Source organism: Protopterus annectens, chromosome 1.part2 (assembly GCF_019279795.1).
Source record: "Protopterus annectens isolate FY-2018-M chromosome 1.part2, PAN1.0, whole genome shotgun sequence".
Lineage (NCBI taxonomy): Eukaryota > Metazoa > Chordata > Ceratodontiformes > Protopteridae > Protopterus > Protopterus annectens.
Genome location: NC_056727.1, coordinates 1,205,000,935 through 1,205,028,161, shown reverse-complemented (window position 1 = coordinate 1,205,028,161; position 27,227 = coordinate 1,205,000,935). Strand labels below are relative to the sequence as shown.

The window sequence follows — 27,227 nt, the reverse complement described above, 5'->3', positions numbered from 1 at the left end:
GTTCTGAATTGGGCAGTTGTCATTATTGGTTCATGCATTTTGTTTTTTCATTGCCTACTGGAAAAATCTTCAAACAAATTTAAAATGCAAGTGTACTGTATTATACAATGAATATAATTTAATAAAATCAAGAACAGGAAGGAGTATCAAGGAATGTGTGTATGTTTCTTGTTTTGTGTGCAAGGGGCCTATGATTTGAAAACAGTAGCCACTGGCCAGAATCGCCAGATGCATTTTCTTTGGATGTGGTGTGGGTTTCAATACGGTTTTAATGAATGTGAGTTTCAAAGGCAGAGAAGTTTTAATGCCAAGTCTATTTTCATTGTGAGACAGTACTGCTTTGTTTAGCAGATATCTATTAATGTTTGTGCATTGTGCTATAAAATGTAAAAATAAAATGCAAGTAATCATTGTAGAAGTAAAGCCGTATGCACACATTAGTGTAAATGGGGAGAAATAGCCAGGTAATGGGACACTGGAATGGCTGCAGGGGGACTCTGGTGCCATATTTTGGTTGTCTGTTCAGTTTGCGTTTGAAAGTCGGTATCCCAGAATTCCAGTGGAGTGGGTGGGGTTACATAATTATGTATGCAAATTTTACATTAATCAGCGTGCAGATTTGTATGGGCTTGTCCAGGTTTTTTGATGTTTCCAGGTTGAGAGGTATGCCTGAAAGTATTTGAATATGTACTTTTCTTCCCTAACCTGTCTCCAAAGAATGTTTCCTCAGACAGATTACAAATGTTGGAGGTGATTATTTATATACAAGTCTTAAAATTCAGCAGCTAATCTCATTAAAAATTCAGCAGCTAATCACATTAAAAAACTGTCATAAGCTACTACATTGGTGGCATAGCTGATTTTTAGCTCTTGTTTAGAAACTTTCTTCGTTATCCACAATTGTGCTGTGGCCAGTTGGTCATCAGTTAACACCTTTACTAGGCATTATTAGTAAGACCATGATTACATTAGTTAGGCCTTTTTCAGTATTTTGGCACAGCAGAATCTAGCCTTCTTTGGTCTTTTAAGGCCTTCCTCTAACTGCTGCCTCCTAGAAATGTTTTTTTTTTTAGACATTTTGACTCGAGTTGCTCACTGCCGAAGGCCTTCATGATCAAAAGACAACAGTGTTCACCATGTCAGCTGTTCTACTATGTAGCCCTTTACAGCTTGTATTATCCTCCTGTCATTCCCCATTTATTGGAGGTAGTCTCTATCCACCTTCTCTGGATGGACTTCCTTTTGAGTAGAGCAGGTACGTAATCTTCTGTTAATGTCTTTGTCTTTATATCATTCAAGTTGTACACAGCCTTAAACTGGAATGTACAGGGCTGTGTGTCATCCTAGTACAGCTTGTGATATTGCAGACACTGGCTCAGAAGCACAAGCATCACTGACCATGGATATTGAAAGAAGAGATTTCAGGAATATTTTGAGCTAGGAAATCAGTACAGGGAACTTGAAGTTAGTTACCCCATAAGGTTTTCTTCTCATTAATGCATATGTAATACAGGGGTTATGCTCCAGAAATTAGAAAAGTTAACTTTGACATAGCAAAATTCATGTATATCAGCCTTGCAACGACAGACACACACACACAGTTTGAAACTTGCAGTTATACTGTTGTCCCTATAAAACTGCATGGAAATCAAGTGGCAGCTTTAAAAGATGCAACATACCACATGGAATTCAGGTGACACTATTAGCTTGTGGCCATCAGTTTTAAAACTATTACATGTCTCACAAATGTTGCACAACCTAAAACTTTTAATGTATTACAAAGAATTATGATTAGTTCTCTGACCACAGTTGGCTATTGCATGCTGTTGAGGTGAATTACTCAGTGGCACCTCAAGCAGCTTTTCGTTTCATGAATTACTCAATGTCCATTTCTCACATGCACCTTCTGATTTGACTAGATCTGATAAGCTGTTATATTCCATAGTTTTTGTTTTTCATATGGCTGCTGGCATTATTGGCTGTACTCATTGTTATAGGATTGACCTTTTCAAAATTTTGTAGGCCATTTCATTTTTTCTTGTACCCTTAATTGATCTTAAGAATCAGCAAAAAGCATGTTTTTTTTTTGTTTTTTAGACTTGAATGAGTGATATTTATGTGTAAAATTGCATGTTTTTGTTAGGTGGAGAGAGCCTTGTATCGTGTCTAGGTTCACATGACAATATAAATCTACCTCAACCAAATCTTAGCTGTAATTATGCCACTGCAGTTCTCTTGTGTCGTAGATTTCCCACTTGTGCAGTCCTTTGTGAAGTAGTCTGATTGTAAGTAGCGAGATACATCAGATTATGATTCAGCTCAGTGGAACAGATAAATCCCTGACTACTGCATGGACTCAGGCAGCCCAGTACACAGGAGTTGAAGCTGATGGAGGAAGAAAATGAGAATAAGCAGCTCATACCTGCTCACGTATCCTTTGGGGAGGAGGGTGGTCTAGTTTACTGTACTCTTGGTTGCTGTCTGGTTAGGTACATGAAACAGTGTGATGGATGAGAGGAAATGTGCTTGGTGCTGCATGAGCCATCTGCAGTAATCTGACAAAGGGATAAGGCTTCTAGTAAAACTGTCCTGAGCTCTGCAGGTAGGTTCCCCTCCCTGAAATGCAGGAGACTTTGCTGGAGAGGAGAATCCAGACCCTCAGGCTATTGGAACAAGGAGACCACCATGGATGTGTGGCACTACTGAAGGAAAATGCAGGCAAAGGGTGGACAGATCACCTCCGTGGCTGCTTGGTAGGAATGAGTGGACTGATGTTTATAGTGATGCTGATGGTTCAAAGATACAGTGGATGGGCAGACCATTAGAAACAAAATGCATTTATCTTTGCATTGTTAGTACTTCATCTACTTAGCTTTGTTAAATATGTATCTTTGGTGGATGAAATGACTGCATGATTCGCTTTGTTGGCACCTTTTTAAAAGTATGGCTCAGGTGTATCTGGATTGTGCTGCCAAATGTGATTGCATGGTATTGAGATACGTACTTTTCTCAATCAGCATGGAACTTTCAAAAAGCAGAATCTCTTCTTACAATCATTGAAAAATCAAGCAATCCACTGTTTTTTTTTTATTTTTTTTGTTCTCCACAAACAGGTTAACACAACTGACAAAACAAAAGAAATGATACTTAAATTGTTACTACTGACTCCTATAGATTAGAAGGCGAGACAATGGAGGAAGTAGCACCCAGATTCTAAAATTAGGAAGATGGGAGCCTTTTTCTTGACTGGCCTTGCAGTTCTTAAAGATGAGCTTTGGAAAGATGCATTTGAATCATGTGAAGTATTAATGTTTGATCTGTAGTGGTACTAAAAGTGTAGCTATAAATATTCTCTTATTTTCCCAGTATTATTGGTGTTTTATAAGCAACCTGTAATGGTCAAACTGATAACCGATTTCTCATTTTTTTAGAAATTTTGGGAGCCCTAATGTCAGTGTTGTCTATCTGGGTTGTGACTGGTGTCCTGGTGTATTTGGCCACTGAAAGGATCAGCAACAACTTTGAGATAGAAGGCAGTGTTATGTTGGTCACCTCTGGATGCGCCGTCGCTGTTAATGTCCTGTAGGTATTTCTGTTTAGATTACAGTATATTTTAAAACTATTTATTTTGCAGTAATTTGAAGATATTACAGTGGTATGGTCTGGATGCTTCCACTGGTTCTAGAGCCAGTTCCAGTTCATATTTGGTACAGAAGAGAGCAGTCATATTGGCCATGGCTGTTGATTGCTGGACTGGAGAACTGTAAATCAGGGGTTCCTGCCAATTCTATCAGTTTTCTGCAAAACTTGAAGTCACCTGCGTTATGCTGTTCCCCCTTTAGTACAGCTTAGATGAATTACATCACATGATTCTATACTGTAGTATCGAGATTCATACTTTAATGAATGCTTCAGACTGATCAGTGTGCATCACTGCACTTTCTAGCCCTACTTTGTGTGAACTTACATTATTGATTTTTGCTATACCTCTCAACTTCTTTGCTCAAGAATTTTGGGCAAAGCTAAAAATGGTACAAAGTGGGCAGTTTTTAAAATATTAATCTGATTTGGTTAGTAAACAAATCAGGATCTTTTGCATCACCTGTATTTTCTGAACAATAAGAATTATGAAACTCTGTCCAGCACTTTTGACTGATTAAAACCCTCAGTAATGTACAGAAAAAGCCATCCTTTTATGTTGGACAGGGCAAAAACAATGAGGCAAAGTTGGAGACAGTTGAGAAGCATGCTTCCTGCCATGCTGTTATTTTCACGTTTTAAATCCTTGGCAGTTGAACCATTTGTACGAGTGTGGAGATAATTGCTTTACATAACTGTCCAGTGTCCTACAATCCATCTTGTCACTGGACCATGCACTGTTTGCTGGTTTTCACAAACCAGATTCTGCCTCTGCTCAAATTCTGGTCTCTTAAAATGCATCATGTTGCTAAAAGACTTGCTTTTGATTCCTTAATTTCTTGGCTTGACAACTCTTGCAGCCTTGAGTCATTGGCACAGTCTAGTGGTTTTCTTTATGAAACAGCCTTCTTTTACAAATGTTCTGCTTTATAACATTTGCAAAGAATCAGAACGGTTAAATAGAGCTAAGGTGCATATTTTTAGTCTGAGCACAAAAGTTACGTACTCTGAGAATCTGGAAAAGGAAAATATAACAAATATAACTAATGCAAGTTTGATACGTTAACTGACAACTTTTAAATCAACATTTATTTTCCATTGTGCAAATTTTTAAATGTATTTAGTTTCATTGCACTTGTTACAGGTACTAATAAATAGCAGGAACCTACAACTTCTTTACTATATTTAAAGTACCCACAATGTTTCTTCTTTTGAGGTGGTGTGGAACATGCAGTCATTTTCTGTAAAGTGCAGTCCCACATACCTGTGATGTTTGCTGTAGTGCAAGCCCGGTCACATTGGTGAACATCTTTAATGTTTCATTCTTTTTACTTCATAACTTTAATATCTTCAGCTCTACTAGACACATCACCTCAAACAGAAATTAGTGGCTGTGTTTTTCAAGAACCCTCTTTGTTGGCCTTTGTTGAGTTACGTTTCTTTATCATTCAGAGTTCTGCATTTTTTCAGCAAACTCTCTGCTTGGAGACCTCTGCATTCTTGTCTCACATCCAGTGTAACATACCATGCCAGCTGCATAAACTTGTCTCCTGAATCTGCCAGTTCCTTTTGGCTTCTTTATGTATTCAGATTTCAATACTTGATATCATGTGTACCTCTTTGGCTGTAAAATTACCGGATTAGTTCTGCATTAGTGTTGCTTATACTGCATTTTTGGACCCCTCTCTCGATGCTGTACTGTTGACTCCCCCTTGGCATACCTTGTAGACATATTCATTCCTCTCTGGCTGAGAGCTATTCAGGGTACAAATATTGGGTGTTGGGAGTGGAGTAATCTTTTATGGTGGATTATGATTCTCCTTTAAGCGCTAGGATATTAGGCAAGTTCTTTGGTCATCCAGGGCAAGAATGATCACAAAGGTTGCATCATACAATGCCCCTATTGCATTACCAGTATTCTGGCATCCAGGTGCAAGGGATTCTGCATAGGTCAAGAAGGAAGTTAAAGCTCTGAAAGCTAGGCCAGCACATCAGGCTTCTAATGCTACTGTTTCTGCATCATGCATTGGACAGGAATCTAGATGTCTCCAAACAGAGGATTGTGCTGAAAAAAAATGCATAATTCTGAAGAGTAAATCAGTATAACCTAACCAAGGCCAACAAGGAGGATTCTTGTAAAACACAGCCGTCAAAGGTGATGGCTGCAGTAGTGAATATATTCAAACGCCTGGCCCCTGCAGTTATGATAAAATCCTAGTAAAAGCTAATGCTCTCTGGTGGTATGGGATAGATGTAAAAAGATCATAATCAGAGGCTGCTGCAGCTGCTAGACTGGCACACTTTCAAGCTGAGTAAGAGTAAATGTAATACAAAGTGTCAAGCTGAGTAAGAGTAAATGTAATACAAAGTGTCAAGTCTGAAGTTCATGGCCAATATTCTCATAACAAGACTTGAAATGTGATGCCAAAAATAGCAGCAGTTGTTTAAATGCCAAATACAGAATGTGCTAACATACAATGATTCAGCATTTTGCAAAAGTTCAAACATATGTGAGATAACTGTCGAGCTATGAACAAGAAGAGAGTTGTGAATTGATGAATACACTATTACAGATGCACCAGCTTCTAAGCTTAGTTGTGCTGTAAAAAGATGGTGAGAAAACTGGAGGTGTGATCTGCCAAGAGAACAAACCAGTTTTCTATGAGGCAAGATCATTTACAAGTATAGAAAACAAGATATGCTGACATGGAAAAGGAGCTATCAGTAATGGTGTGTTCTGAGAGAAATTCTATGAATGTCTGTAGTAAATAAGTTCAAGTAGAAACAATCCAGTGTTCTGCAAAGCACAGTTTTAGAATGTCTGTATATGACATCTCTGAGGTTACAATTAGGATGTTGTACAGGCAAGGAGTTGCACATAGCAGGTACAGACAGATTCATTTCAATTAACTACCCTTTCAGCAAATGTCAACATTCCAAATACAACTCACTGAAACCACTTTCAGCAATCTTTAGAGAAGGGCTTTTTTTTTTTGCAGGCAAAGCCTCCCCACTCCCCCCAGACTTAATATACCTACTTTGAGGGTACAAAATAGTGGAAAAAATTGAATATGCCACTGTTGCACAGTGTGGTTTCAGCGAGTTTTATTTGCATTTGCTGATTAACAACTTGACCAAATGACACATTCCTACAGGTCCACGGAGTAGACTGTACCTGGACGGAAGAGCATGAAAAGCTGGTAGATGATGAATTAGAGATTCTTTAGGTAATTCTGCAGTTCTCTCTGCCAGAAGAAAAGCAATTTCAGAGATGTACTGACTGTCTTAGTAAAGCAGTTACAGGGAAAGACTAGTCAGAAAAAGTCATCAGTAAGGAAAATATTCAAGCTTATTCTTTCTTGGAAGCCACTCTGGACCAACCATCAGTGTCTGGGATACCTCATCCCTCCAAAGAAAAAGGACCCCTCCCCTTAAAGGGAATGGTAGTCCACAGATTTGAAGGAAGGAGATCTTTCATGCACTTCATCTTCCCTTCTAGACTTTGCTACTGACACCATGAGAATGTCTAATTTGTTGCCTTGTCTGGGATAAATGATCCTTTTAAATAGCAAGCCAGGGAGGTGTCAGATGCTCACAAAATCTGCATCCATCTTCTGGGTTTGGAGACTTGGAAGCCATTGTCTATTCTTGCAGTCTTAAAGGCATTACAGAATGCCTTATAGCAGCATCTATGGGACCTGATTCTTGGGCACCTTGATCCTAAGAAGCGAGACTAATTTTATAGGGTCCAGGACTACTGCAAGCATCTTTCAAAAAATCCCATTGTATATCCAGAATGGTTCACCTGGATGCTGAGGAAGGGTTTTAAATGGTTTATTAATACAATTCCTTGTGGCTGCGAGAGTGCAGTGTTTAGGGGGGAAAAACTATACAGTGACAGTTCTGGCCTTCAGAGCTCCCAGATTTCAGACGGTCACATATAAGGTATCTGGATGCTACCTTTAACCATTTGAAGGTAAATTGACAGCAATTAGAATCTGAAGATTTCAGAAATGACGGAATTAGCTGTTCAGGTGGGTAAACATGCCACTGAGTGTGCTTTTGCTGATGTGAATGCAGCATTCAGGACTACTGCTGTTAGAGGATGGCGAAGCGCAACTCCACATTTCCTCCTTAGATGAGATTTGCTTTTTGACCCAAGCTCAGGAAAGGTTGAGAAAGCTGAAGAAAAATGGGAAAATTCATACAGTTCCAGAATACTAAGCTATGGTAGAAACTTCCCATTAAAGTGTTGGTCCTCCTACCACTGCCATGGGTAAAGCAATCAAATGAAGGTGAGAAAGGTACATTTAAACGTGGCAAGGAGATCAAAAGGGGAAGCTCTTGGCTCCTCAGGATCCATTGCTCAAACATCAGCCATGACTTTTCCATGCTTATTCTCCTTCCCCCTCTCTCCATCCATGCACCATAAACCTCTACTACTCCCTTACCATAAAGCTACAATAAAAATAGGATGTTCCTGGCTTTATTTGCAAAGCAGCTGGACCGGCAATACAGGGCAAATGGATACAGGTAGTCTAGCTGGGGTGTGGACTACAGTCTTGTGGAATTCCCTTGGAACTTTGGTGTTGACAAGTTCCAAAACTTCAAAGGAAGCTGGTTTAATGCCTTCTATAGACATACTTTTACAAGAGGCTGTAGAGTGATAATACCAAAGGGAGATGACACCATAAACTTCTACTCAGTATTGTTTATGGTGCCCCAGAAGGATGGCCATGGAGGCCCATTCTAGACTTGTCGCAACTGAGCCAATAGTAGAAAGTGCCAGAAAGCTTCAGCCCTACATGCCCTTCTGACTCCTCTTTTCTTGAGCTCTGATGATACTCTGGATCTCAAGGATGATTAAATCAGTATCTTTATTCTCAGGCTGCAGATTCTTTCTCCACTGTGAAGCAGAGAAAGAGTTGCCCATCATTTACTAGTTTATTTCCTTGCCCTTTGGATAGGCTACTTCCCACAGGGCCTTACAAAAGTATTTTGCACCAGTACTTGCCTATTGCAGGACAAAGAACATTCATGTTTATCTTCACATGTGTTCCCATAAAATGAAGAGAGCACTCAGTTTTACCCTGAATTATTTTCAGAACCTGGATGTCTCTGTAAACCTCCCCAAATTCATCTTGAGCCCATCCAGAATAGTGGTATTCTTGGAGACCATATTGGATTCTACCCACAAAAGGACATCTGGTCTTAGGACAGAATATTCTCTGACAGAAGACTTCCAGAATGTCCCACAAAATGTCTGCATTTGGGGTTAGACTATTTTATGTGCATCCTGGGGGTACATGTCCAGTCCTTGTGGTATTCCTTTAGTAAGACCCACATGATGAAACTGCAGTGGTACCTCCAAGGTATTTATCTTCAGCACAACCAGTACTTAGATGAGACCATTTTCCCTTCTGCCTTGTAATAAGGCATGAGCTTACATGATTGGTCAAACAAGTCCAGAAGAATCTGGGTATATTTTTTTAGCAGTCTCCTGAGAAACCTACTGACCACCAAAGATGACTGTATCAGCCACAGCAGTCCACTCGAAGTTCAGGGTTTAGGACACCTGGGACATTAAGAATCACAGTAGGCATATCATTATAAAGGGCATTATGGCAGTTATCCAGACTGTGTGCTCTCAAATTCATCCAAAAGCTGGGAATCCTATAAATGACAATTCACTGGTGATGAGACATGCAACCAAATGAAGAGGGGCTCAAGTCTACCCTCTTTGCATTCTGGCAGTGAAAGTTTGGGATACCACCTTGGAGTCAGGTTTGAACCTAAAGGCCTTGCAAATCCCATCCTGGCAGAAGTCCCTGATGGATCAGTTGAACAGAGTTGAGCAAATGGATGCATGGCAAGGATGTATTTCTAGGACTGGTTCATAGATACCATACCACAGATCTTCTCTGAGCAACAGTAACTGAAAACATTCTGCTTTAGAGCATCACAGAAGGAAGCATGCCTCTGGACACCTCCTTCATTTGGGTATGTCTATCTGTTTGCATACCTTGTGATCTCTTTGCTCCTTGCTCTCCAGGATGCTTCTTCGAGGTCAGTCAATCTATCCATGCAATTCTTGTGGGCCATATTGGCTTCTACCCACAAAGAGGGATAGACTTGAGTTCCTCTTGATTTGATTAGTGCTTTTGAATTGCATCAGACTACTGTCATGACCCCATGAACATCTGCCATCCACAAATTTTAATAGGCATGTAGGATGTGTAAGGGGACTACCAGGACTTCCTCCAATATCAAACACACACATTGAATATACATGTACAGAAAATGTTTTAAAGTGGTCTGTTTGCCTACCCTATGTTTCTTTGATATGGGAGGAAGCCCTGGAGCACTTGGAGAAAATCCGTATGAACATAAGGTGGATATGTAGACTCTACTCTGAAGGCATCCCAGCTGAGAGCCAAAATGGAGAAAGATCTTCTTTGAGGTGACAATGATGCTCATTTTGCCCCTGTACCATCCAGTAGGTGAAGGAGAAACAAAAGATGGTCTTGATAGCACCCTTTTGACTGAAGCATTATTGGTTGTCTGTCCTAGTGAAAATGGCAAGGGAGAAACCCCTACACTACTTCAGCAGGTAAACCTCCTGGTTCAGCTCGGAGATGCATGGATAATTTGACCTTACTCCCTTTTAAAAACTTGATGTGCTAAACATCCTGAGGGAAGCTTTCAATCCTACTACAAGAAAAATCTTTGCATATTCAATTGGAAGAGTTTTCTCTATATTGTCAAAGGAGGAATTGGGGCTCCAATTCAGCAACAGTGCAGTTGGGGGAACTGTACAGGTCAGAGCTGGATTGTCTTGGTGAAGATGCATCTGTTAACCATTTTAGCATGCATATTCATGGATATACCCCCCAGCCTCACTGTTGTCAATTAAACTGTTTCGAAGGAATGTGTCTGAGAATTTCTAGAAAAATACAACCTCAAAAAGCTGATATAAAAAGTGCATTTGCATCAGGTGCTGCTGTACACCTAAAGTTTCTGACCTGGAAGACCATTCTTACTACGTTACATCAGTGTTGGAGGACTTTTTACTTTGCACAAGGATGTGATCAAATTATGAATAAAACCCTTCCTTTATGACTACAGTAATCACTGAGGTACTACTTGACTACTCTGTATGATTGCCTGTTTTTCATAATCCACAGATCAACTTTGAGAGACCATTCCATTCCTTGAATGGGCATAGTCAGCTGTGTACTACCTATCTCCTAGATAAAATGAAAAAGCATTAGAAATGCAGATCAGCGTTTCGTGCCTTTTGTAGCTAGCAAAGACAAGAAAACCTGTTTCTAAGCCGACCATTTCCAAATGGCTGATTCATTGTCAGTATCCTTTTGCTATTTCTACTCATGGAAATACTCGAGACAAGCAAAGTTGTGTTTTAAAATGACTATTGCCACTGCTGTAGCTTCCTTAGAGGATGAGTACCCAGGCCATCCTGCAAGTTGCCAGTTGGTGGTCTCTGCACATATTTTCTAAGCGTTACAGATTGGAATTCACTGCCATTCTACAGGGTCTCCTGCAGCTCATACAGTAGAGTTATTCATATATAATGAACTTGCATAATAGTACATTTTTGAGTATGGTTGCAATTGAAGCAATATTCCCCACCCCCCTTTCCCACTTTCTGGATTAGCTTTCTAGGCCTGAGGCAGGTAAAAGTTAACTTTTGCCCCCCCCCCCCAACTTCTGCATTTATGTTAAGTACAAGACGTCTAGTCTGTTTAGGTTGAGACGTTTTGTGAGACCCAGGATTCATACGGCCTTTTGTTTGGATATAAAAGAAATCCAGGAGGTGGCTTATGATGGGGCTTCTTATGTTAGGAGAGGACACATGAGCCTGATGAGATTCTGTGGCTGCCTGGGCAATGGGGGAAAAAACTAAAGATGGCATGGTAGAATGTTACCTTTGTACTGACATCTGAGGGCAGTGGACATGAGCTTAGTTGCAGAGCAGTAGGATGGAAAGCTCTGAACATTTTGCTTTCTGCAGCAGACATCCTAGTGGTTATTGCTACTGCAGCAGTGATCCTACTCTTGAGTCTGCTATTATGGTGAGTTCTTTAGACAATTGTACTTTCCCAGTCATTTGGGAAAAAATGACTAAGAGGGCATGTGAATTACAACTGTGAATAGTGACATGCAAAGAAATATCAAGGGATATAATGTACTGGCCAGGAATGTTGAACAAGTAATAAAACGTCTCATTATAATGCATACTATATCAGTAGTCCAGAAGAAATGTTAGACCTAAGACATACCTCTCAACCTGCAGACAATTAAAATGGGTATAAAGGCTTTTGAACAGTAGGTACATTAGGCCAAAAAATCTGGACATGTAAATATGAATACAGAACTGCAAGTGACAAAAATGTAAGCATATTATGAACAACGCAGTGTAAAATCTGAAGATTGTAATAAAATTATTTTTGCATCTAATAAAGGGAGAGAAAGTGGGTCCTCTGTGTTATTAATGCCACCAGATATGTTAGTCATGTATTTTCATTTCTTGCTGTGAAACTGCTTTAAAATCATATGTGATGGGTGATGAAATTAAATCATATAAAGGGATCAGTCAAGCCTGAAAAAAGGTACTTGCCTCTAAAATAAGTATAGTTGAGAGGTCTGGTCTGAGTAGACATTCTGGTAGTTAAGAACAGCTTCATCCATGGAGTCATGTGGTGACCAATTTTCTCCTATTCAAAAAAAAAAAAAGTATGTACTTTACCTGCAGACAGATTATTTTTAAGGAATCTCTTGAACACCACTCGTAGCAGAAGCTGTGAGGATTGTCATTTTAAAGTTACAGTTTTGGAATACTTCATTGCAGGAACTCGGTCTCTCACAAGCTCAACTGATTAATGCGCAGGAGGATAAAAAGTTGATTTTCCTTAAAAATAATCTCTGTTAATGGGCAAATACTAGGCTAGCTGCCCTTGTGGACCATTTTAAGCCTAGCCAATTTACCTTTTTGTGCTCCAAATAGCCTATCCTGTTTGGTTATAGACTGGCCTTACCCATCCCGTGGTCATTTATATATTACCACTGATGAGGAAAAACTGGGATCACGCCATAGATGATTTGAGTGGACCCATGCATTGGATAAAGCATTTAGGAGCTGCATCTATCCATTAGTACTATAGGGGCAGTCCTAGGGTACATTTTCTGTTTTCTTTCCATAGACCTAAGTTGTGAATATAAATGGATAGGGATGAACTTTGTTTTATGTGAAGGGGAATGCTTCCAGAGTAGTAGTATCCTCTGGGAAATGTACCTGTTCCTCCAAACCATTGTTTGTTGCAAAAAAGGGTTAGATCCCTAGACCAAGTATTTTTGATGCCATTTGACTTGCTGATGTGCAGTAGGTCCATCAGTAATGTGTCAGAGGATACCTTGTATGCCAGACACAAGTATCTCGTAGGATGCAGAGCCTAGTGATAGGGCTTTGAGTTTGCCTATGTAGGACATGTTGTTTTGGTCTTGTATCCTTTTAGTAAGGTATCTCTGTTGGCATTCCAGTTGCATGTGTCTGGATGGATACAAGCCAAAGGGGGTACCACATTCAATGATTGGCCTAATGACGGCTAAGTAAAGGGGGAGAATGACATCCCTAGATCTGGACACAATCCCTTTGTTTGAGCTGTGCAATACAGAAGTACTTTACTACAATAGTAGACTCATCTTGGTCTAAAGGTAGTTCACTGTCCATAGGGGGTCATAGGTATTTACTAGGCTAACAACCAAAAAGGCCTTTTTAAGCCTAGCTATACATACCAGATCTGATGTTCTGGTACCCTTGATAAGTGTAAGCAGGGGTTGGGAAATGAAACATTTACAAGAAGGACCCTAGGAAATGAACCATTTACACATTGCCTGTGTCCATTAAAGACATAGGTGCCAAACCAGGGATGAATTTCCTGTTCCTCATCCAGTTATCCAAGTTGTACTTGACTTGGGTTAGGGAGGAACTCTGCTTCACATGGATGGGAGCCCTGTTCAAGAGACTGGGTAGTCTTTGGGATACATAGGTCTGTCCAGCAGGTCCTATTTATATCACAGGCAAGGTTTAAGACTTGAGAGTCTATAATTATGGTGCTATTTGTTTTGTGAATATTCAAGAAGCCCATCAGAATGGGTTCTGACAATGTCCTGTATGCCAGGCATAGATCTCCCCTCAACAGCCTGCAGGAGACTGAATACAGGGATAGGGCCTTCAGGCACTCTTCATGGGATATTTTACTTATGCCCTGTGTCCTTTTAGTGAAGAACCTCTGTGGATGTTCCAATTGTTGGGTATGTCTGGTTAAGTGCATACCAAAGGAGGTATTGTACTCAATGGTAGGTCTGATGAATGCCAGATACAGTAGAATAATGACGTCCTTGAACCTAGATGCCATACCTTTGTTTATAAGTTGCGCAACATAGAATGATTTCTTCACTACTGTAGACGTGATGGTTAAAGGCTGGGTTACTGTCTGTGTGTCCCCAAGTCCCTGACTACTGGGTCAGATCTAAGAAGTGTGTTGCCAATATGATAGTTACCTGGGGTGGATGACTTCCTGACGGATACTATGCATTTTTGGCATTTAGTTTGTCCATGGCTCTGACACATGTTTGTCAGCCCTTCCTGGAGAACATTGTGTCTGTGTGGGATTCAGTGACTGCTCATGATTTGCAATCATCTGAAAATTTAGTCAGCCAGAGACCATTGATATTGGCCTTGACTTCAGAGAAGTAAATGCCAAAAAGGAACGGTCCAAGGACTGTTCTCTGAGGGAGACTCCTTGTGATTGGCCTCTCTGTAGAGGTGGACTCCCCAATTCTAACTTCTTGGGTCCCATCTGTGAGCCAGTTTGCTATCCAGAGGGTGACATGCACATTAGTACCTAACATGTTGAGTTTGCCAGCAATGCCAGAGTGGTGTATAGTGTCAAATGCCTTGGGCAGGTCAAGGTAATTAGTGTGAAACATTTTCACCTCATCCATTGTTTTGGTTACCTTCTCAAAGAAGTCCACCAGGTTGAGTAGGCATGACCTGCCCTTGACAAACCACAATGGTTTGGGTCCAGTCCCTGGAGGTTTATTATATCATTATTTCCATGCTAATTCTTCCCATGGTTTTACATATAAGACTAGTGAGCCTTAAGGGTTTGTAACTTCCAGGGTTTGTAAATGGCCCACCTTTGTGCAGTGAGATGGCTTGTTGCTCTCAATTCATGGAGCATGAAACTTGTCTGGAGGCTACAGTTAAATAGCAATTCCAGAGGGCCTGATAGGTCATGTTTCATGCTATTTAGAAGGCATCCTGGTATATTGTCTGGGCCCACTGATGCAGTGTTTTTAGCCTTGGAAAAAGCATTAAGAACCTCTTCTGTAGTGATAGCAGGGGAAGTTGTATTTGATGGTATTTCCTGTAGGAAGGTTGAGGGGGGAGAGGGGGGTAAAGTTGGAGCCGAGTTTGTCAGCTAGTAGGTTTGCTATATCTTCTGGCTCAGTATAGGTGGCTCCATTTACAATGAGCTTTGCATACAATTGTGTATTGCCTTTGGGGTTGTGGACAAAGAATGCCTCATGGTTGTCCTTGGCTTGGGAGGCCAAAGGTACCTCAAATTTGGCTTTGGTAGATTTTTTTTGTCCTCTGAGTTTTTAGTTTAAGTGCGCTTTTATCCTGCTGGGTATTGCACCTCCTAATTTTTGCCATAGTTTTCTTCCTTCTGTTAATACAGCCTATAGATGTTGTGATTTCACCAGGGTGGCTTGTTTGAGTTAGTTGTTTACTTCTTCCTGGTGGGTGCAGCTGCCTCTATGCACTTCTGCATAAGCAGCAGTATTCTCAGGGTTTATGGGAGCTTAACATTTTGCCAGGTTAATAATGGGAAGGTAACCTTGGGGTAGTTCCTGAATATTCCAGATTTAGCTGGGGATCCACGTTTTATTGTTACTTCAAAGGAGACCATTTTGTGGTCTGACCTCACCAGGGAAGACATTACACTAGGGGGGTGTGCAGCAATCTCCCATGCTAGTGAGTACCAGATCTGCATGTTTGCACCCCTGGTTATTGTATTGACAATCTGGTCCAGGGATTTTTTTTGTATTTAAAAAATCCAGGAATTACTGTGCATGTATGTTTGGTGTCATATTGGATTCTCAGTTAATAGTGTGGTAGTTAATCACCCATGAATATGGTACTGAGTTGGATACAAGTGTCTGCAATAAGCTTAAATATGGGTTTCCTGGGTCATAGATGGGGAACCTATAGCTTGCAAGGATGTAGTATTAGATTTTGCCTATGGTGATTTGAACATGGAGCAGCTCAAGTGCATTGTCCTGTTTGACCATCCTTGAGGTATATTTATTTTTGCCGTAAACAGAGACACCTCCACTTTAGTCCCTGTCTGTGTAGTAGCCGGTATAAATATGTGGTAGGCAGTATAACCTTGCACTGTTGATGTACTCTCTATGGCTTTAAACTATGTCTTAATGAATGCACAGACATCAGCATTCTCTATGGTAGAGAGCTTCTGGGGAGTGGAGTTTAGACTCCTAGCACTGAGCAGTAATACCTTTAGATTTTCTTGGTTTTGATTTGCTATGTCGGAAGTACTTTCTGTTTGGAATTGCCTGAAAAAAGCACTGTGGAGGAAGACATTAATATTCAAAAGTCTAAAGGGGAGAGAGGTACAGTCCATCCTTGGCAAAGCAACATGGCCTGTTGACCATGTCCTCCTATGCTGACAAATATTGCACCCTCTTAGAATGACACCAGAATTAAGCTAATTATTAGTCATTTTTTGTTCATGTTGTGGCATCATCCCTGGAGAAAGTAAAATGCTGCTCAGTGCTAAACTCATACCAGCTTGGGACACATATTCCAAGAGATCCATAATGTCTCTCTTCATATAGTCTAGGGAGGTACATCTCTGGTCATTTGCACCCACATGGACTATGACTGAGTCATACTGGTATTTGTGGTCCAGTGACATGAGTATGTGTGTAATGTAGTGGATGCTAGTCCTCGATAAGCAACTGACCATGACTTTCTCCGTACTCAGCCTGGTGAGAGGGACATCATGATGGAGCATCCACTGACCAGAATGCTAGATTGTGTGATGGCTTGCCTTATGGGCTTAGACGTAGAGGCTCCATGAGATGTGGATCTGTGTTGATATGGGTGTTGCTTTGAAAGAGTGCATTTGGGGCTGCTGAGGGTATTTGTGTACTTCATTTAGGAGGTCTTTGGTGTTTAAGAAAGTTGCATTTAAGTCTCTCACCATATGTGGGTTGATATGTCTGGTTTGAATTGTGTACGATGGATGCAGCATGTGTACTGTTGACAATCTTATTGACATTAGAAGTACTTTTATGCGAGAGCTTTGCCTCCAGTGACTGTGTGTAAATACATCTCTCACATACCATATCAGTTTGAGAATTAACTGGTTGTCAATAAACATGGATGACCATATCCACCAAGCTGGTAATGGAAACAGTGGAAAAATTCATATCCTTGGCAACAGACCCTTTTTATTGACAGTTGAAGTGAGAATATAAAGCAATGTCTGAGTATCCAGTTTTCAACTCTGGGGGGACAGTGCTCGTCACTAAACTAGTTCTGTGTTGAACTAGTTCATGACATTTCAATAATGCGTTTACAGGAAAAATGCCACTCGAGGTGTCTGTCTATACAGGGCACTGCCAAGTACTTAAAGGGGAACTTATAAGTAGGCCCTGAAAATTTAAGGATGACTTATTTAGGCAGATATTCTGAAATTAGAAACAAATCACAGTACTTACTGAAAACAAATAATCGGCTTGTCAAAAATGATGAAAAGAGGGGAGCTGTGTGAATGGCTACTGCCTGCCTACTACTGCTGATATCACCACAGCTTACTCTACCGGGATATGACGCTCTCGCTTCTCTTACCAGAAGCGAAACATCAGCGTGTTTGGTGATCCACAGTCTTGTCCCAAATGATGCAAGTTTCTGTAGGCCTGTAGCCTTTTTCTGATAGATGCCTTGGATAGCAACCAGACCAGTCAGGAGCGTCAAGCACAGACACTTACTGCCCAACCAGAGACAGTCAGTCAATACACTATACTCCTTCTCTCACCAGGAGCAAAATATATGCAGGAATTCCAAGCGGTCACCTGTGAAGCAGTTATTAGGCTTTCCGGTGATCAGCAGTCTGTAGGAAATAATGCCCCTGTGGTGCTCCTCTCTCCATAAAACAGAAGCACTGATCCCAAGATAACTATCGAGAGCAGAAAGTGTGCTCTCCAATAATTGGTGGTCTTGCAATAGATGTTTAAAGGTAAGAGGAAAAAATGAGTTAATATCCTAAACACTGTAGAGTGCACTAAGCAGTTTGGTATGAAAAGGGTGTAACTTAAGCTTTTCGTGTCTAAGCAGAGAGCCAGTAATTTTAAAAGAGCAAGATTGAAAGGGTGTGGTCATTTTGTATTCCGGTTCTATGGAATGCAGTGGTTGGCCAATGAATTTAAATAGTTGTGGAGAGTGATTTCACAAAATTTTGTTGCTTACTCACAACAGCCAATGAAAGGGGAGAGGGAAGGAGATATGTGGCCAAACTAACATAAAGGCAGGCAACTAGAAAGACAGTTGTGTTTAAGAACACAACAGCACCAGGGCGGTCTTTTTCCTAGTTTTAATATGCAATTAAAAGCAGAATAGAAGTAAAACAGTGTAAAAAGAACGGTGTTTAAATTAGAAGGCAATAAAGTAATGCAGCATACAAGAAAGCAAAAGCAAACTATCCTTCCTCACAGCAAGTTCTGGCAGAGTCTAGGTGAGCTTTTCTAGTAAAGCCAATATCCACCAAGCTGGTAATGGAGATAGTGGGAAAGTAATGGCACAGACCCTTTTTTTAATTTGACAGTTGGAGTGGGAATATAAAGCAATGTCAGGAGTATCTGTTTTTCAACTCTGGCGACAGTGATTTCTTCCCAAATTCCACACAAGTGAGTCGATTCTTAGGGAAATATCAGTGTGGTAGTTTCCTGGAATAGATGACTTCCCAAAGAATACAATAATGCATTTTTTATTGTATTTGGTTTCAGAACATATTGGCACCAGTTATTTATTTGAGACCAACCTTCCTGCAACATGGCCAAGTCATTTGGGAATTCTGTGACTGCTTCCAGCTTAGTCACCTGCAATCTTAGTCAGACAGAGCCCTCTGTATTGGCTTTTGCTTAAGAAAATGATTCCAAACAGGAGCGGTCCCAGTGCTTAGAGCCTCACTGTTGTCCTGACAGAGGCACTTTCTAGCTTTTCAGTCCTCTTGTGCTGAATGGTGCTATCAGTATGCAAATTATCTGTGAATTTTCTGGAAGTGTGCATGACTGGCTGCAGTCTCATGTGGTCATATACCCTTATTGTATTAAACATGTAATTATGTCTTGTTTGTATTACTTCCTGCCTTATGTGTTGTCCTCTTGATGTTTTTGTAGGGCTGGCTTATGTTATGTAGCTGCAGTCCCTGTTGCAAGTTAAAGAAAAAAATTACAAGCTGCTTGTAGTGCTTGTCTAAGCTTTTCAGAATTGTTTTGCACTTTCAGCCCGGAGGTGGGAGTGGGCCACAAAGGTTTTGTGTAGTGTAATTTAAGAAGTTATTTTTTCACATGACTTGTCCTCCACTTCCTTAAAATTGCACACTTGCATCTGCCAAAGCAATAAGCTAGATAAGTAAGATAGTCTGCAATATGACTGAAACTAAAACAGATATTTTAGTTTTTACATCTGTTACTAGTATTGTACTGGTTTGGGAGTGCCTTCTGTGTGGAATCTGCATGTTCTCCCCGCGGTCGAGTGAGCGAAAGACATGCGTTGAATGGGCGTGCCTTCGTTGAAGGTTTGGCTTCGGGCTGGCAACTCGACACCATAAAACAAAACCTGCCAATCATTAGCAGACCAGAGTTCCGCTGTGACGACCCCTAACCGGGAAAAGCCGAAGACAAACAACAACTAGTATTGTGCAGAGAGTGAGTATGAGACTTGCGTGTTACTCTGTGGGGAAAGAATAGGTTGAATGATTGCCAAGGAAGAAGTGAAAAAAAAAAATACACAAAGGCATATCCTTCCATGACAGGTTAATACTTGCAAAAATACAGCTCAGGATCTCTCATGAATATGTACAATACTGTCAAGTACTGCCTATGTACAAACCATCTCTTACACTCAACTGTCCGATTCTGCTCTGTGTATACTTAACTGCACCTACCTATAAACAATCTAAGCAATATGCAATTGTCCAGATAATGCATATACATTTATTGTTGTATTATCTACCTGATCGCTCAGGTCATGGTTAAAGATTCCTAAACTAGCCCACATATCTGGTTACCAAATGAATTTAACTTGGTTCACAGAACAAGGCACTTACCTTCAAGCCCGTACAAGACCAAGATGTTCAAAGACTTGAATGATGCTCTTCCTACATTTACTGCTCATGCACTTTTTTAAAAATGAATCTATTCATTAATATTCTCAAGAAGTTGAACCACCACTTTGTCACTAAAGTTGTGTATTTTAATTTCAACAGACGTTTGCAACAACAGGCCTCTGGACATCAGGGATGCATGTCTTAAAGTAGGAAGGAGCAGCAAGTCTCAGGCAATTCTTGCAATAGGTTTCATGGCTTACATTATATATTCACAATAGAGAAGCCACTATTGGGAAATGCCTCAATGAAGTAGAGGCCCACAACCTCAGGACAGTTCAAACTTTAGAAGCCCTGTGCAGTCTTGAGCTAAGTTAAAGCATGTTATGTCAACACAGCAGCAGCATGCAAAGTGTAGTTGTCTTGTTTGGTTACCTTTCTATGCTACAACTGTACAGTAAATTTTGCACTGTAGACTGATAGAATTTTATGACCAGAGAACAAAAGCTTCCCCTGCTTGAAGCAAGTGGTTGGAAGGGGAGTCGGTGACATTTTTTCAGCATAACTATTGGAAGTATGTGCATGAACTTTGATTACAGACTTCACTACCTGAAAAAAAAATGGTAAGCACTATCATTTATATTATGGAATGTTAACATTTTCCAGAATGGAAAGCTCTATGAACCTGGCTAAGAAATGGACGTAATGCTTAAATGATGCTGCTCAAGTCATAGTGCTCTAGGTGGCTTAAAAGTGATCCCTGACCAAGCCCACTTTACCTGTTAAATAGAAGCAATATTCATGGCTCATAAAAAGCAATTATGCACAGTTCCATGGAAGTCTGAAGCCACAAGTCTAGGATAGGAAAGTCTTTTTTTTTATGGATTTTTTATCAAGAGAATGTTGCATTCTTTTGTGAGATATAATCAGACTGGGATACAGTCTGAAAAAAATCTCACAAAAACCAGACTGTAATGCAGTTTGGGCTTTCCTTCCTACAACTGTGAACTCGCAGTGTACCTGAAAGGACTCTAGGTATAAAGCCGAATGTAGCTGGAGTGGATGAATCTTTGATTTTATAGCACTAACCACAGAGGAACAAGTCTGCCTGATTTCACAACCGAAAAGCAGTACAACTGAATCAAGCTAAATAATCACCAAAATTCATAAGGAAATGCCCCCCACCCCACTTTCAAATAATGACCGTAGATTAAGTAGCCAGGAAGGGAGTAGAGAGATGAGACGAAGGTCATATAAAGACTGCATAGCAAAGTGGGGAAAAAAAGGTAAAAGGCCTAGTGTTACTAAATCCAAACAAGGCTTTGTCTACAGAACTTTATAATCCACTTATTTTCCAACATCACTGATTTTATTATTAGTGTTATGTATTTGATCAATTATTATTCTGATTCAAATTGAAAGCAGTGACTTTCAACAGCAAGAGGACACCTAGGTCTACCAAAATGCTCAAAGTCACCCAGCATAATGAATTTACTTTTGCAAGTGTTAACAGAATTCCATTAAGGTAAAATTTAAAAAGATGAACTGGTCAAAATACAGAGTTAACAAACTTGTAAGAGATGCTCTGACCACATCTGCAGTGGACAATGCCGTCATTATTAAACCTGATTATAGAGGGTGCAGATATAATATTCATAGAGGGTGCCCTTTTTATAGGGGCTAGATCTGAACTTGAAAAGTTTTTGAAAACGTTACATGACAATCCTATTCTGCAAGTAAAATGTAATATGTGCAGCTTTATTTACTTTTTTGAATGAACACAAATATGGATAAAATTACAATGTGTAAATGAATATGTAAATGTGATTACACATTACAGCAAATTTGGGTTTGTTGTAGTTAGTCTCAGTTAAGCATTGAAGGTTGGGGTCTTCCTTTCAGAAATTAGGTCAATTAACAGGCATACATGTCATTTTCATAAATTAGTACAAAGCACAGACAATGAATTCATATTTTGTTGCTTGTTACTGAATGTAGCGTAGGACCTTAAAAAGTAGGTGCCTCCATTTGAAAATATGGACATCTAATCAGCATAAAATCTGAATATCAAATAGCACACAACTCTTTCCTCTCACAGTAGGAATGTGGAATGCTAAAAACACACTTAAAGCACTGTGACAACACTGATGGAAAATATAAGCACATTGTCAGAGTGTAAAATTTGTACATATTAATGAACTGTATTACAAAATTCTACCACACTGTCATTTATTTTTGCTTCTGAATGATAGAAATGTAAGGTATGTCCCCTCTCTTTAAATTACTGGTGCCAATAGTATGTTGGTCATGTGTGGATTTCTGTGAACTAGACAGCTTCCATAATCATATTTGACAAGGAGGATTCAGAAAAGTGTTGAAGTAATCAAGCCTGAAAATAGGGACATCATCTGCAAGGTAATACATGTCTGAAAATAGGGACAGTTGAAGGGTCGTGGCACGGAAACTGCTGCTCAGAATTAATGACAAAAATATGAAGGACATTCCCACCTGATGTAAGGAATAGTGATAATTTAGAAATATTTGGAAAAAGATGGGATAACAAACATGGTCACTACAGAATGTTTGGCAGACTTTGTGGTATTACTCTGCTTTTCATTTTTTTTCTGTGATTTGAAACCCAATTATGGTGGTCGTTAAGGTAGCTGTGATGGTTTGAGGAATTGCCAGCTATGCCAGGTGAAGTAGGGCAGTGGATATGTAACATGCAAGCATAGCTAGCTGGAGCTTTGTAAAGAATTGTCATTTGTATATCAAACTGATTTGTACAGGTGTTTGTTTGAAAATGCATTTGTAAAGCTGCTTATACTAAAAATGTACCAAACAGTGGGTCCTGGTGGACAGAAAAGAAATGCACCTTTATGTCAGATTATATTGTAACTGTTGAAAGGAATATATTGTAACAGAGGGTACTGGAACAGAAGAGGTTAATCCAAGTCCAGCTAACTCTGAAAAAGAGTCAGAAATTAAATTACCTGGTTATGGTAATAAAGCTTGTGTCTTACAGTTCTGATTTCAGATAGCGACAAATGTCTGTGAAAACCAGGACTAGGAATCCTATTGTGTTGCACTTAGGGGTGAACTAATTGCTACCTTGGAAGGGTAGAAGTTTTTGAAATGGTTTTATAGCTTCCATATGCTATAACACATCTCATCAAAGCTGTGTGTTCATGGTAACGTGCTAGATTCTGGCTCAGTTTCTAGTAAAGAAGGTAGTGTGGGAAACGGAAGTAAGCTGACCAGATGTATGTGATGTCATTCTGTCATCCAGCACTGAAATGCTTTAATACTAGATGAGACAGAAGTCTCAAGGCAGTCTGTTTGAAACTTGACCAAGAAGGGCCACTAACCCACTTCATCTTACCTTGGTCTGCTAAGTGAACTCTAGGGGACAGTAATTCTTTAGATCAGTCAGGAAAATATAGTGTGATTAGTTAAGTATTGTTTCTCTGAATCTGTGTGAATCTTTCCATCTGTGTTATGTTTAATATTTCCTGTGATTGAAATTCTGGTGTTGGTATTTTCATGTTCTTTTATTGTATTATTAAATATATTTAAACTTTCCATTGTGGCTGGTCTTTTGGAGAATATTTTAACCTTTGAGAGTACTTATTTATTTTACATTTGTTAACCGGGATAGTCCATCTGGATACATGTCCATTTTCAGTGGAGGCCCGGGGAGAAAAGCTCCAAAGAGACAATTTACAAGGCATACAGACTATGCTTAAAAACATATTTCAACTAGGTCCACTAAGAGTATCTAGTTGAACACATATTCAGTGTCATGCTATAGATAGGTACAATTATCAGTAGATTTATAAACAACAATAAAGCAAGCAAGCTAACACAAATATACTCTAATTATTTTGTTGTGGTGTACAAGTTTATGCAGGTGAGTCAAAAGACTATGTATTAAGGCAAGAGTTGCATTAGTATACAAGTGGGACTGGAGTTAGTCTGGTGTGGAGCAGGGACATAGCCATTTGTTGGTTAGGTGTTTTGATAGACCTTTTAAATTTAGGTAGGGAAGATTCCAGGGTTATAGATGCAGGTAGGGAGTTCCAGATTTTGGACATATAAGAAGAGTAGAGGGAGTCACCAGCATGGTTGTGGGTTCTAGTAATTGTTAACAGTAACATGTCTGTGGAGTAGAGTTGCCTAGGACAGGAGTACTGTTAGATTATGTTACTTAATGAAGGTGTGTTGTATGTGGTTGGGAGAGCAGCTTGTGAGTGATAAGTTGATTTATAAATTAGTAAATTTGGCAGTTCAAGCCAGCCTATTTCCTTTAGGTTGTGACAGTCATGGGTTCTGAAAGAGCTGTTATTAGCAAATTTGGCTGATTGTAGCAGGAGGTCATTTTGTTGGTTTCTGTTTTGGATGGATTGGTCAAGATTCGAGATGCATACAGTAGTGTTGAGAGAAGGTGGGTATGAGCCATTGTGGATCTAGTGTTATGGGTCAGGAAGGATTTGTGTTTGTAGAGACTATCTAGCTTTTTGTTTGTATTTTTAATAGCCAGGTTAATGTGTATATCAAATTTCAACTTCTCAGTGGTAACTCCGAGTAGTTTTGTGTGGGATTCAGGTGAAATAGGGGTACCATTTTTAGAGTGAATGGTGAAGGAGGAGATAGGAGTGGTAGATTGTGAGGGATGCAATAGCAGAAGCTTGTTTTTTGGGGGGTCAAGTATGAGGACATTTTCAATAAGCCAGTTTTCAACTGAGTGGAAGTTATCCTAGGTTTTATTGTGTAAATCTGCCAGGGTAGGGGCACTACATATTCTAGTTGAATCGTCTGCGTATTGGATAAGGCTAGAACTATTTGCAGCTTGAGTGGAAATTTGTAAAAATTGAGAACAGCAAGGGGCCCAGTATAGATCCCTGAGGGTATCCCAAGTGTGACAGGTAAGAGTGGAGACAATTTATTGTGCCATAGACTGCTTGTTGCCTATTGCTGAGGTAGTTTTTCAACCAGGAGACTGGTTGTCTAAGGGTAGGTTTACAAGGTGGGAGATCATGGTTAACCATATCAAATGCTTTTGATAGGTCTAAGAAAAGGGCTGATGAAAGTTTATTGTTGTTCCTGTTGTGGTTTGATAATCTGTGAATGCTAACAGAGCTGTAGTTTTGCTATGACCTGGGGGAAAACAGTGTTGTGTTTGAGATAGGAGTTCTTGATTAATAAGGTGGGACATTAACTGATGGTGAATACATTTTGCTAATATTTTAGCTAGTGGGGGATAGGATTGCGATTGGTCTGTAGTTTGTCATAGGAACTCCCCTCTTTGTGAAGGGGTATATAATGTAGGCAGTTTTCCAAATGTGTGGTACTGTGGCTTCAGAGATTGATCTGTTTATTAGTATAGAGATTGGTATAGCTATTTCAGCTGCTGCCGATTTTAAGAATTCATTAGGAAGGGAATCTGCTCCTGATGGTGTTGGTTTTAATTGGGAGAGTAGTTTTCTTATGTAGGAGGTTGAGGTGGGTTGTAGCTTAAAAGTGGGACTGTTGCTGGATGTAGGGAGGTCACTTTTATTGGCATTGAGCTGCAAGTACGGTTTCAGTAAATAATATATTGAATGATTCAGTTATGTTTTCTGTTAGACCTGTATTTGGGGTGGGGTAATGGCTTTTTCAGTGTGTAGTAACTTGTTTAAACCTGCCCAGAATTTCCTAGGGTTATTCATGTGTTTGTTTTTTGATGGGTAATAAAGTAATTTCTTTTATCATGCATGACTAGTTTCTTGGTGAGATTTCTAATCTGTTGGTATGCTAGTTGTGTTTTGGGGGTTTTGTTGGGTCTCCAGGTTGTCCAGGCTATATTCCTTTCTGTTATTTTTCCCTAGTTTCTCTAGTTAACCATGGAAATGTTAGCTTTAACTCTTGTAGTTCTCTTGTAGTTCTTACTGGGGCATGGCTATTTAGTATTTCTAAGAAGATGGTGTTGGTGTTCATTTTTTGATTGACATTATTTGATGACACTGTGGTTGCTCCTGAAAGCCGTGCTGCATTCGTCAAACACTACCATTTGTATTAGTATTAATTTTACTCAGTATAATTGGGTACCCTTGTTAAGAGCCTAAGTAGCTGGATTTGGAGTGTTCTGGTGGGAGAATCTACCTTATAGCCTGGGCGGAGGGGGTATATTTGGTAAATCTGTCTGTTTTCCCAGATGTGTGTGAGAAAGTCATGTGTGTGTGCCCGTGTGTGTGCCTGTGCCTGGAGCAGGGATGCACAGCATTAGTTTCACAGAAAGGGTGGTGGAGGACTTTGCTTGGCACACTGAGGACTCAAATCTACACCGGTGGTCAGTGTGGGACCTTATTTGGGTCCTGGTGAGAAAGAGGGAGGGAAACCCAGCCCCAGGACAGGAGTGTGCTGTTAAGGGAAATTGTGCTTGGTGCAGAGAGCTGCATCTGGAAATGCTGTGCATCTATTTTTGTTTCATATGAACCTCTCTCACCAGTGTCAGTGGTGAGGGTTGCGACTCTTTGATCACTGGCCTAGAGGAGGGACATCACATATTGGTGAGTAGTGGTGTGAATATTAATTGAATTTTGTAACCTGTAGGCAGTTGTCACTGAAGGTGTGTGTACTCAGCAGCCACAAGGTAAACAGATTTATTTATTTTTTGTGAGTTTAGTTAGGGAAAGCAGGCAAATGTTGGCAGAGTATTATGGAAAGCTGACAAAGAACCAGTTGGCCAAGATGTGTGAAACCAAAGGACTGGTGCATGCCAGCCTGACTAAAGAAGAATGATTTCAGCTTTAGTCAGAGCTGTAGCTCAGACCAGTAACCAGGAGGATAACCAGTCTAGTGATGGGGATTTGTAACCCTCAGAAACAGGACAGTTCACCTTTTCCTCGGAGGACTTAAACTCATCTGGAGTTATAGAGTTGAAGTGGAGGCCAGATGTTTGGAAATGGTGGAAGTGGAGGCCAAATGTTTGGAAATGGTGGAGAAGACTGTGGCAGGCAAAACGGATGTAATTAGAATCAGCAGAGACTGCAGCATTTGGAGGCTGAAGAAAATGAGAAACAGCATCATCCTGAGAGGGAGATGCTGACTCTACGTCAGGGTTATGGAAGTAATAGGGAAGGGAATAACCGAACCCCAGAAGCAATTGAATTT

The 27,227-nt window shown here is 40.1% G+C and overlaps 1 protein-coding gene across 2 annotated transcripts in view; it reads left to right on the top strand.

Moving 5' to 3' along the window:
• LOC122792288 (zinc transporter 2-like) overlaps window positions 1–27,227 on the top strand; it is a 502,472-nt gene that overhangs the window by 284,938 nt on the left and 190,307 nt on the right. For both annotated transcript variants that reach the window (XM_044060060.1, XM_044060061.1), the window contains one exon: window positions 3,432–3,582. In XM_044060060.1, coding sequence (XP_043915995.1) covers window positions 3,432–3,582 — 151 coding nt within the window. The remainder of the gene's footprint in view (window positions 1–3,431; window positions 3,583–27,227) is intronic.